The sequence below is a fragment of the Pagrus major genome, chromosome 8 (assembly GCF_040436345.1).
Source record: "Pagrus major chromosome 8, Pma_NU_1.0".
NCBI lineage: Eukaryota > Metazoa > Chordata > Actinopteri > Spariformes > Sparidae > Pagrus > Pagrus major.
The window spans coordinates 19,692,545-19,704,993 of NC_133222.1; the positions used below are offsets into that span (position 1 = coordinate 19,692,545).

Consider the following 12,449-nt stretch of genomic DNA (forward strand, 5'->3'; position numbering starts at 1 on the left):
AACATAGAATTTTTGGAAAATAGGACACAATAGAAGAGAATTCAGAGAATAATTGTTTATTTCAGAACAGCAGACAATCAAAACATGTGGGTGGCGAAAGAAGAGTGTATCCCCCCTTTAAAATCAGACCCAAAGTCTTTTTCAGCAAAAAGTTGCTCTGTTAATCTGCCATTATACAAACAGTGTGAGTTTTACCTATCTGTTACACAACACAATTGAGATTGCACTTTTCCTGGGAAGTATATGTAATAGCCAAATAAACATTACTTTAAGTACAGGAATTGCAAAATCATGAATTGTGCTTGGACAGTGCTACCCATCAGGTTCTTTAGTTTTATAATGTTTATTTCAGGCTGTTAAAGATTCTCTTTCTCTTTTGGGTTGTGAGATTCTTCCGTATCATTTCTACTATACACCATAGTTAAAATTAGGGGTAGACCGATTATAGGCCCAATATTCAGCACTTTATCTGTGATTTTTCTGTCAGATTGCTGATAAAATAAACTTATTTAAAATGTGCTACTTTGGCTCTGATGCAGCATCCTCTCACACAATGTCCCACCCACAACAATATCTGATTGGTAACATGTCACAACTAATAGCCTAATAACACTGAATAATCTGAATCTGTATAGAAGTATTTGAAATGGAAATACTCAAGTAAAGTACCTCAAAATTTTACTTAAGAACAGTAATTGAGTAAATTATACTTAGATTTATTTCATAACTGGTTGTTCAAAATTTTGACACAAAGACTTTCATTTTTTTACTGCAAATGAATATCAGTCCCAAATATTGGTTTCCTTGATTTCTAATAATCGGTATTGGCCCTGAAAAATTCATATCGGTCGACCCCTAATTAAAATGTCACTATAGTTTTTGTTTGATGTCTCTAGGTTGTTTGTAGTGTATGCATGTTAAGTTAGCTTGCATTGTGTGATGGCTATGTCTGTAAATTTAGATGCTTGTACCAAATGAGCTATAATTTCAACAGAAAGATAAATCCAGCAATGCAATATATTCTAACTCTGAAAGGAGATATTTTCAAGAAATGATTAAATAGTTTTCTCCATTTATTAATTTACCAAACAAAATTTACCTCAGTAATGAGTTTAGAACAAATATTTATATTGAAACAGCAGCTAGCTCTGATGTCACTGGCATCATTGAACAACATATAGAACTGATCGGTTTCTAACAATTGCATTTACCACTTAATATTTACTAACCGTCACTTCAAATAAAATAAAAACAAAAGCTGTTTCACAACTGATCAAAAACAAAGTCTAAGGTAGACAATTCATTGAATCAAAAAGAAAATGAGGTAACATGCTTCGGTTTGCTGTCCTGTTTCCCAGTCTACAAGTAAACATTTCAGACATACACAGTATATGTCATTATTCTGTTGAAAATGCAACTACCAGTATGTTGACTTGTTTTGTTAACAAAAAAACAAGACACCTTAATTATGCATATGCTTCCTCAAAACACTTGTGCTCTTTTCTGGTTGATTCTGGTTCATGTTATCAGAGGTTTGAAAAACCTGAACTACTTCTTTGAGGAACGGTCAGACCAGTCTTGTTCAACAGGACAATTATCTAATTCCAGTCGTGATGGAGGTGTAATTGTCTTAAGTGGCCACTTTACTTGTTCCTTCTCTTTAACAGCAACTACGTTTTCTCCAAAAGATTAACAAGGCAGAAGTCATTTTCCTTTTTAGAGCATTTCAGGAAAAGTCATATCGACCGTGAGCACTCAGGACACTGTTTTTCATAAAGACGATGGAGTCATGGAGTCAAAACGAATAAACAAAAACAAGACCTTCAATCTAAATGACTCACAAAGGCAAATATAATGATAAAGAAATGCAGTAGGTTTATGCCATGTCTGACATTGCCACCTCGGTGCTTCCTATTACTAACCAAACTTTTATTAGCAACTACAACAATGCATTGCTCACTGACATATCAGTGGTGGTTGAACTCTCCCAGCATACTAAGTAAAGATTATACCATGTGAATAAATAAAGTTAAAGTAATATGCAGAGCTGGCATTTTATCAAGTTGTAAAGCCTTCATTATCACCCATTCTCTACCTGGCTTCTCTGAAAACATTGATATCTGATAATCCCCACTGGTCATGACTGTGGTGTTATTATGGTTTGTTTATGCAACAGGTGAGTTCAGGCAGAGCTGAACATCTCCTCAGACTGCGGCCTGTAACTCAGTGAAGACTTCTTTCAAACAGATGAAATTGCTTAAAAAGCTCACTGAGAAGGACGACGACATTCACACACTACCGAGCCTTATTTGCCAAAATCTCTCCATCATTCATTCACTCAAGTCTTGTTCGCCCTCCAGCCATCAGATCTAACACTGCATGGATCAGTGTTTGGACTGCTGAACCATGAGAGACATTTTCCTCAGCTTTGCTGTAAGTACCTGACTCTGAGGGGAGTTTATGGTTCTGTGGCTGCGAATCGCAGCTTGGTCCCCGCCCTGTGGCCCTCCGGCTCTGGGTAGATAGTTCTGAAGGTCAAGTTGATGCGTGGGCCTCGGTCATGGTACTCTTTAGCCACTTGATGCTGGTGGAGACAGAGAGACGGATAAATAAAGACGTATTTTATATTTTGGTGTCAAATATTTTGGTTGACTTTTACCCAGGAAGATTTCTATGAATTAAGGAGACTCTACAGCTGGGTTTCAGCAATAATGATACATTTAAAAACCCGATTAGATGGTTTAACTTAAAATTTTGTTGCACCAAACTTTAGACTATCCTAAGATTAAGAAAGATTACATTTAAAACTCAGTTTAGTTTTTGCTTTGAGCCAAGATTCAATTTCATTCTATTGCACCACAACTTTAAACTCCATTTTAAAATGTGATCCAGTATTCACTTTAAACACACACAGGTTTTAAAATGGCTGTCTTTTTGAGATAGATTGAGCAAAAAAAATCAAGGTCCTTGAATAGTTAAAGGACAGACTCAACCCAGCAGAGTTTTATGATGCAGCTGAATTTCTGTCAAGATACCGCAAGGAAAACTGTTATGGAGCTCGACAGGAAGATTGGACCAAATGTGGCTGAATCACCAACTATTAAAGATCAAGTTAGTCTTTGTTGGTGCAACCTAATCCAAGCCTCTATATTCTCATAGGCAAATGGATATTCATAGACACACTAGCTGCTTTTCAGGATCCAGAAGGTGACAGGCTGAAGAAGAACATCTCTAGTAATTAGCTTTTCTTACCAAAAAATCATGAGGCTGACATGAAGACAAGTACATCTTGATCTTTGGTTCTATAGTCACCAAATTAGTATTTCTTATCAAAGGCTTAGTATGTGACACCAGATACAGGCTGTTCTTTTTCAATCTGTAGAACCTGATGTTGTGTTCGCATTGTTAATGAAAACTTTTAGCAATTTCAAATTTTTTAATTTGAGATAATCAAAACAAAACAAAGACTCATGGAAGCATGCATGCAACTGAGATTAGAAAAGGAAGATCAATATTGTCATGAATTTTCTAAACAGTGAGTTTTGCAGCCGACCTCTGTGCTCCATTAACTGGTCAACATACAACAAACACCATCTTCTTTCCATTTGACAAATGGGGCAAAAGTCAAATTCATTCCCGTTCCGAAAACAAAACTAAAATGTTTCCTAGCAGAGACACAATCTCTTTTCTCCCTTGAGTTCAACTTTTTGATGTCTGCACTTTTTACGATAACTTCCTTGTTTTCAACACAGACACACACTACACCCTCACCTACATCTCAAAAGGAGGCAAAAGTTTGCTTATCCCCAGCAGTGTCAAAAGAACGAGTCCGGAACAGACATAAATAACTCTGTATCCTTTTTCAAACAAACAAAGTACTTTAGCAGGATTGACAGGTTTAGTTAAATATTTAGCACTCACTTCCAAATCTCTCTAACTGAGCCAGGAAGTTTTATTAGGCGGCCAGGACTGCAGCGACAGAGAGAGAATTAATGGATGGTGTGATCTTCTGTCTCTGGCAAGATCTTTAAAGGAGAGATGAAAGCTTTGTTGAGATACTCAGGGTGGTGTCGCCATAAAACACCTGTGACCTTCTCTCTTTTTTTAAAGCCAAACCCTCTTTCACCGTCTCTGTAGGTCTCCCTCTCTTTATCCCGCCGCACTCTTTGTTTTTCTCTCTCTCTTTTGAATTCTCACTTAATTTTTTTTGTGTGACCACCAAGTTTAACACAAGACATGCTAAAGGAGCTTATAAATTACCAAAAACGTTCACATTTCATTTTCACACACGATGTTAAACTGGCAAGACAGTCTCTCAGACAAGGTCAAACTAAATAGTATGACCTATTTTCATCTGCTCTTACAAAAGCTGAAAATATTTAAATCACCATGAAATTCAAATGGGTTAGGGTTACAGCACATTTCATATAAAACATATTCTCACTGTTGAATGTGACCTGATTTTTTTCACCAGAAACTGGTCACACACTTGCACTCCTCATCTTCTTTCATGCACTCATAAACCAGGCCGCTGTCCCTGATTATAAAACAAAAGACTCTCATTATGTTGAAGCTCTGCCGATCTCTCCCGGGCACCCCATCCATCCTCGCTGCCTGAACCAAGTGCCTGGAACACAGGTCTATCGTCTCACGTGTGTGGAGTCGGAAGCAATTACACACACATACGCACACGTGCACACACACGAGCAGAGCAGGTGAGTAAAGTCTATTTACTGTAAATACCTGTCTAATTGATGTATCCTTTGTTTCATCGTTTCTGTTTTAATAATAATTAAGGATAGTTGAGAGCAAAGTCTTACATTTAGTTTGGTTTATTATCATTATTAACATTTCTAACATTTAACAACAAAGTGCTTCACATCACCAACAAAAAAAAAAGTAAACATATCAAAATGCAAGTTACAACTATTGATGTAATGACTTTTTAAAAAAAAATAGTAATTTGTTGTTGTTATTATTTGTGTGTTTCCTTGATTTTTGCAGTAAATATGTCATAATGTTAAATACAATTACATCTACACAGTGAGAATATGTACATTTTACAATTCAGTTTCACTTTTTTATATTCCTGACTGATAAATCTACAGCTGCTGGCTTAGCATTCTGTTTAAAGTAATATTAAAGTAGTATTGATTTCTGCGCATGACGGTATGTGATTTATAAGTGTGTATGGTGTAAACAAACAAAGCCTTAAGAAGTTAGTAGTAACTTTAATATAAAAAACACGGAACAAGACATAAATTCGTCAAGCTTTTTGACCGACAAGTAAACTGTGGGAAGGGTAGTGTGAAAACACCACAACAACCTCCACTTTATAACAAAGATGTTTCCAATAGAAAGAAGCAAGAAGAAAAACAAACAAAACAACTTTTAAAGTAGTCCTAATTTCCACCTCATTCTGATCCCAGTGTCAAGTGGCTGATGTTGTTATGAATGGCCAAATTCCCTGCGTGAGTGCTTGCACATGATAGGTCGAACCTACCTGCCAGTCGTCTTGTGTGGCTCCTGACATCAGCAGAAGTGTCCCGTGACTCAGAGGAACCCGAATCCTCTCCACATATGTATAGTCACCGTTCTCCTCCTAACATAGAAACATAAAAAGGGAAAAGCACAATGTATAATCATCAAACAACAGACACACACATTCAGTACAATGTACTTTAACATAACTAAACACACATAAAAGCAGAGAAGGAGGAGAACAAAAAACAGTAAAGTACAACTAAATGCAACTTGTTTAAATTAAGATTAATATAGCCTGCCTCCTGTGAGCTGTATATTTTAATGCTTGAAAAAATAGACAACTATTACACACAGGCCTCTAAACACTGCCGAGTTTAAACCCAATATCTTACCTCTTGCCTCTTTTTCCAGTTTTTCACTACCTCACAGTGGCTACTGTTATGTCCTCCACTATGCTCAGTCTATCCTTTTTTATTAACATCTGCACAGCAGCTTTATTAAGAAGCGTGCCGTAGAGGTAGAGCCTCCTTGACTGTGAGCCAAGTCTTACCACAAAACTAACTCATGAGAAACATCAAAAGGTCAGATAGAGTGTATGCAGGTTTTAGGAGGCCACATCAAGCTGGGTCAACACTAAAATTATGGAAAATAATGAGAAAATAAAGAGTGTGTGCACAAATTATGTCACTCACCGGTGGAGGCTGCTTGCGGAGACTGAACACTCTGGTGTCGCCCAGACTGATGGAGGCGATGGTGGGTTTGGAGCCCAAGGAGGCTTCGTCGTCACTGTGCCAGCCGATGCTGTCATGGCCGTCACGATAAAGGTTACACAGCAGTGAGTTGAAGCTGCATCCGCTCACCTGCTTCAATGTCTCGCGAAGTGTTAACAGCAATTGATGCCACTATGTAGAAAAATAGTAAGAGTAGAGCAAGAAATTAAACTGGCGTTAGACAACTTTTTTGCTTTAACTTGTCATTCAGAAGTACATTTCGATTGCAGTGACACAGCCGTGTCTGGTGACACACTGGTTCCTTATAAACCTCACTTTCAGCACAAGGGAGATGGTTCAAAACCAGCATTCTAAATTAGATCAGTAAGTAATGAAACCTGCCTACTTATGGATACAACCAGGTGTTTTACTCTGAGATCAGGATTTCTAGATCAAACTTGGATTGTTACGGTTGGTTTTCGCTTCAACAGTAGCCAGGCTGCTAGCAGTAGCCATGTTGCTACCACAAGGAATTGCATAGAGGGGGAGAAGTTAAAAACTAAAACAGCAAATAAAGAAAAAGATGAAAAATAAAAAAAAATAAAAGAAGAATTAGAAAACAACGAAAAAACAAACAAAAAGCAGCATTTGCAAACAAAACAGAAAACCATAGAAACAAATACATAAATGTATGGATAATATTGTGTGAGCAAAGTGCTTGTTTTTCTTTAAAACTTTGGTGGCTCGGACATTTATTAAATTTTTTCTAACCTGTGTGTTAGCAGCCATGGTGGAGCGAGCATATGTGTAGGGAAGCTCTCCATACCAGCAGGTCAGCCGGGGCTCATCATATGCCTCACCTGCATCAACACACACACACAAAATAAATACACCTTCACATAAAACAAACCAATTAAAACCATAGTCAGGATTTTTTTTTGCAGCTTCCATCTGTAACCAGGTCTTCTGTGGTTAGATTGATGAATTAACAAAAGGCTATACTGGTTCCTCTGCATGTTGTAGCCTATTGACATAACACTCAACCCCTGCAGGCTTTAATTACCCTTTTCCTTATGGAGAGAAGCAGCTGTGGACAGCATTTTTTTACATCACAAAAACCTGCCATTTTAACAGGGGTGTGCAGACTTTTTATATCCACTGTAGCTCTCTCTATATTCCATCAGTAATTGGGTCATGGCAATTTTAACTTCAAAAGAGAATACATCTAGTTTGTTTTCATAGCTGCTTTTTTTGCTGAATGACAACTATAAGTAGGGCAGACAGCTGACACAGTTTATTTCTTAATGTATTTCTTTCCAGCGTTAATACAAATGGACAATGATTATCTGCTAGAATCCATTTCTAGCAGAAGGTTCGGTCAACAACTTATTCAGTGTCTATTCTGTCCCTCTGTTGGTCTTTGTGCGTCTCTCGTTCTCTGGGAACAACCAGATCTCTTCTTGGAACCAAACCCCTGCTATTAGTGTATTTTGGCAAGCCCTCTGGTACGATAACATGGTGAAACCAAAACAAACTGTTTAAGCAGCCATCGCTTTTTATGGCACTGAATTATTCAGGGACTCTGGAGCTACTACTTATAAATATGTGTGGCCATTTATCAACTATCATAAGCCTTACTCTTTCCATAAAAAGATGATATCAGATAGAAAAGATTAACAAAACTGAAAGCCACTCAGGATCCAATTTGGAGCCCTGAGCAATGGTTGGAAAAACTGAGTCAAGAGAGTTTTAAAACAATGACAGAGGGCATAGGAGAGGTGACTGGTCACGGGTTAACATCTTTTTTCCACTACTTCCTCTTTAAACCAAACATCACATGGACTTTGTTGACAAAGTCTGAGGAGTGACGGATTGAGATTACACAACTTTGTGTTTACACATCATCTTGGTCACTTGTCTCTATCATGCTGTTTGTCTGCTATGGGGCCATCACAGAGTAACACACCAGATGGACGAGAGCCAGCTGAGCAAAAGGCTGATTCTGAGGCAAAGTCTGGCTGCAGCTCAATAGGCTCACTGTATATCGTCTGGGTGGGTACAATCATGTTATTCTTTCCTTTAAAAGGAAAACCCTAAGTGTTTTGCAATATGAAGCCTCTGGACAACTTACGCACGTGCAAGGAGAGACATGCTGCAGTTTTTGTTTTTTACAAGTTTTGCAGTCTTCTCAAGATAAACTGTACTTAGATCAATGAAAGCAATCAGGCATGTTTACGAAACGATTACCTTCAACTTTATCTAAACATATTCTGCTGTTAAAATAGCAATTTTAGAGAATTTTGCAGCCTTGGCAAAGTCGTGCACTCAAAATACTTTCTAATTAAAAAATGTCTCAAACATGAGATAGTTCAATGCTGCACTGTGACAAAAGTTGAATTTTGAGTCCCGTTTCCAATTTGTCAAAAAAATGCGTATATCGAAATGTCGATAAGATAAGACGCATACAATTAGACAATAATGTGGTTACCATGACAGATCTACAGACATGTACCCAACAGCAAATCAGCTGCAGTGGGAAAACCCTTTTCACCCTTCAGTTAACATCATACGCTCACATTTCACCCATTTCACACTTCTTATTCTTCAGACCCCTGGTACCCACCCTGTCTGTAGTTGGTCTTCTGGGACCAGGGAAGCTCTGCTAACAGCTTACTAAACATCCAGTCAGCCTCTTCTGGGGAAAGAAACCCAGGCAGCAGCTGCAGTCTAGACAAATGGAAAGACAAAGCACACACGCAGACTAAGTAAAGTAAAGTGGATAGATACAATATTAAGCTCATATATTTAGTTTGTACAGGATAGTCTAAATTGGGGCGCCGTATGAGTCTGAAGGGCATAATTCAAAATCCTTGGTTCAAGCCTGGACATGTATCTCCTGCGGTCACCTTTATACGACTGACTCCCTGAAAATGTATTAATTCTCCGAAAACAACACAAGTACAGGTAGTAAAGAATTCATAGGCAGTGGCTTGCAAACAAATAACCAGCCAAAACAATTTGGCAAGTGGCTGGCATTAGGGTAGGTTTATGCTCAACCAGAACTAGTTTGTCTGACAAGTTGACCAACCATGTCAGAAATCGTGTTTGTTAAAAAGAATTGACCACCATCAAACAGAGAGGGAAAGTATGGGCATAACAGAGCACATTTTCAGACACTTTCCCCTGGAAGACAAATAGTGTTGCATTCAGTCACATAAAAAGTTCCACAATTAGTTCTGCAACAAATGAAAAAGAGAGCTGGGAAGAAGCTCAAACCATCCAACAAGTAGTTCTGAAGAAGCATTTTGGCCCCCTTCAGTGTCCTTCGATGCTTAAATGTTGCACACGATCTAAGGTTAGTGGTGGGATTAATCTCAAAATCTAGCGCAGACTTAGATAAAGTATACTCAAAATCTCCTTCTCATTACTGCTGAAAATAAAGACTAGCAAAAGAGCAATGTGCCTAATTCGGTTCCCTGCTTGAGTGCCACAGAAGTTGACCACAAAAGATTTAAATTAGAACTGAAATGATAGTTTTTTCCCTACTGTTTTCTCTCTCTTGGTTATCTGTAATGTCTGTTTCTCTAGGTATCTTAGTCTTGACAACAAGTAAATGCAATATTTACAGCACATGTTACCACATATTCAGTGTCTATTAAAAACACGGCTCACTTCCATGTGTCCTCATGGGTATCATATGTGGGGTATGATGCATGACTTTCACCAAGACATTCACTAAAAGTGGTATAAAAGCTATACATACCCTATTGCTTGTGTGATGACTGCCATCTAGTGGACTTCAAACTCAATCACAGATTTGTCATCTTAACTAAAAACACTGGTTTGGTATTATCACATCACTGTTTATTCTCCTCGTTTCCATTTTTATCTATAATTCCCACAGAATGAGGATCCTCTCTGAGTCACTCTGTACTCACCTGGACACTCCTGATGGCCCGTGACTGATCTCATAATCACCTGCCTGTCTGTCGAGAGCAAAGTGATGAATGTTAGCCAACAGATGTGTAGCATACAACCAAATCATGAGCTAAAACACCATGAGATAAGAAACAGAAATGTGTGACTTACTCGATCACCTTCTCTGGTGGAACATCTCTAACTGGCTGCAAGGAAGAAAAGAAGAACACAGAAAGGGTAAGCCTTATTAAAGAACAAATGAATTACCCCAGCATACAAAAGTGACTTATTTCTTATATTTATTGTCTACCTTGGTGGGTTGGTTAAACTCAAAAGTTGTAGTTGTTTGCTGTGGTCCACATCCCCAGGCAGCAGGGGGTGGATTGACACTTTTGGGCTGATGGTTATTTGGGACAGCACCTGGTGATAAGCAAAAATAAGATGTTTTCTACATATCAGGCAGGTAACAGAACTAACAAATCGTAAGTGAATGTTTTTCAGCGAGACACAAACAAAATGTTTACATCAGAATAAGGGGCTGTAAATAAGTAAACAAAAAGATAAGGGTCTCATTCAGCTTGGAACAGGCAGATGGATGAGTCACATAACACCGAAAAACAAACAAACAAACAAACAAACAAAAACAAAAAATACAGTGTAAATTGACCTTAAAATTACCTGCTGGTCCTGAGTGTTTTGGCACTTGTTTGGCCCAGGAGCCCTGGACTCTGGCACGCTGACGCTTATCTGACATCACATCAAATCTGCAAAGAGTAAGAAGCAATAATGATGAATAATGAAATAATGAAAAAGTCTCAGCTGGATGATATATTGTCCCAGAAATAATTGTGTTAATATTATTGTCATTTAAAGGCTAGCGCAGAAAATATGGGAGTCTCTTCTCTGTCACAATAATGAAAACCCACAAATTCTTATCCAACTTTTAAACCATTTCAATTAATTTGTTGAAAAGGACCAAACCAAAAGCATGTGTAGAGTTGGCACATGTCTGTCTTCCCTCCCTAGGCCAGTAGAGTTATCAGTGACAAGGAATGTGGCATAGAAAATTGAGGGAATCGTGCAAATAATTTTACATGTGTACAGGTGGTAATTCTTTAGTTTTGTAGTCCTTTGTGAAGGTATGTGCTATGCTATTGATTTAAAGTATGATATATGGGCTTTTATACGTCTTTAATATGATGGTGATTGATGACAATGATGTTGTTGATGATATGATGTTGATTTCATTTATGCTGTATTCTACTGCATGTTCATTGATTTGCTTTCTTTCTTTGTTCCTTCATTTTTTAACATCACCCTGCTCAAGAACTGCTGATGAAATAAGGCTTTTTAGCTAACATTATTCACCGAAATAATTTCTGAAGTCATACGTCCAAAGCTATTTCAGCTAGTTAGCAACGAACCTTGGTTTTGTAGCTAAATCCCTCCTATGCTAGTTAAGTTAGCTAAACCTACGTCAAGTTACTTTAATAAACATTTTGTAAAGTCAAAATTTAAAACAAAAACCATGCTGCCTCCTATGCTAGTTAAGTTAGCTAAACCTACGTCAAGTTACTTTAATAAACATTTTGTAAAGTCAAAATTTAAAACAAAAACCATGCTGTCTAATGTTGAACTAAATCTTCAAACGACTTACCAAAATAGGCTGCTAAAACTTGACACTTCAGCTTGAAGAAAAGAGACAAGTCAACATTAGCTTGAACGTCTGTGCCTTGACAGCCATGAACGATGTGTTACAAGAAAACAAATCCTACCCGGAACTGACATAATGCAAAGGTTCCGCCCCGCACTCTTTCCTTTTGGCTAATGTGATTCAAATCCCACAGCGGTGTTTTAAGTCAAGATATTGTGTTAAAATATTATTTGAAAGTCACCTATAAAAATAGCACTTGAGGAAAAGTCTTAAAGTAGGGGATTAAATGTAGCCTACATAAAGGTGCACGATGTAGTCTTGGGGAAGAAATTTTAAGCAGAAGAGAAAGATCTTCATTGACTGATTTTTGTATGCCTAAACAAACTAAACAAACTATCTTGTTTCATGACTGAATAAACAAACTGACCTTAAAGGACAACACAGTTTTAAACTGTTTTACTTGGTTTATATTGGTAGGCCCTGCCACCTTTCTAGCTTCAAACAGTGTTCTGGGGACCTTGTTTTCCTCCCAGAACAGCTTTTTTTAATCAGTAATGCGAAAAAATGTATATACAAGTTTGTTTTATTTCCTCAATATTGTAAATATTACAAATCTGAGTTTGAATTTCTTCTCCAAAACTACATAGTGCTCCTTTAAGGTCAATTTGACTTAAAAGCACAAT

The 12,449-nt window shown here is 37.6% G+C and overlaps 1 protein-coding gene across 1 annotated transcript; it reads right to left on the reverse strand.

Annotated features, from left to right (window-relative positions):
- Window positions 1–40: 40 nt before the first annotated feature.
- Window positions 41–11,867, reverse strand: alkbh3 (alkB homolog 3, alpha-ketoglutarate dependent dioxygenase). The gene is made up of 10 exons (XM_073472928.1): window positions 11,770–11,867; window positions 10,791–10,876; window positions 10,423–10,532; window positions 10,284–10,318; window positions 10,133–10,180; window positions 8,818–8,921; window positions 6,966–7,054; window positions 6,177–6,386; window positions 5,504–5,602; window positions 41–2,584 (listed from the first exon to the last, which is right to left on the reverse strand). The coding sequence occupies exons 2-10, from the start codon at window positions 10,864–10,866 to the stop codon at window positions 2,459–2,461; spliced, it is 897 nt and encodes a 298-aa protein (XP_073329029.1). The 5' UTR covers window positions 10,867–10,876; window positions 11,770–11,867; the 3' UTR covers window positions 41–2,458.
- Between the last annotated feature and the right edge of the window lie 582 nt (window positions 11,868–12,449).

Bases quoted from the DNA above. Each gene is read 5' to 3' on its own strand.
- alkbh3 (XM_073472928.1), bottom strand. From the start codon at position 10,866: ATGTCAGATAAGCGTCAGCGTGCCAGAGTCCAGGGCTCCTGGGCCAAA. The intron at 10,319-10,422 runs GTAGACAATAAA...TCTTCCTTGCAG, and splicing joins AGTTTAACCAACCCACCAAG to CCAGTTAGAGATGTTCCACC. The intron at 5,603-6,176 runs GTGAGTGACATA...TTTCTATGTTAG, and splicing joins TCCGCAAGCAGCCTCCACCG to GAGGAGAACGGTGACTATAC.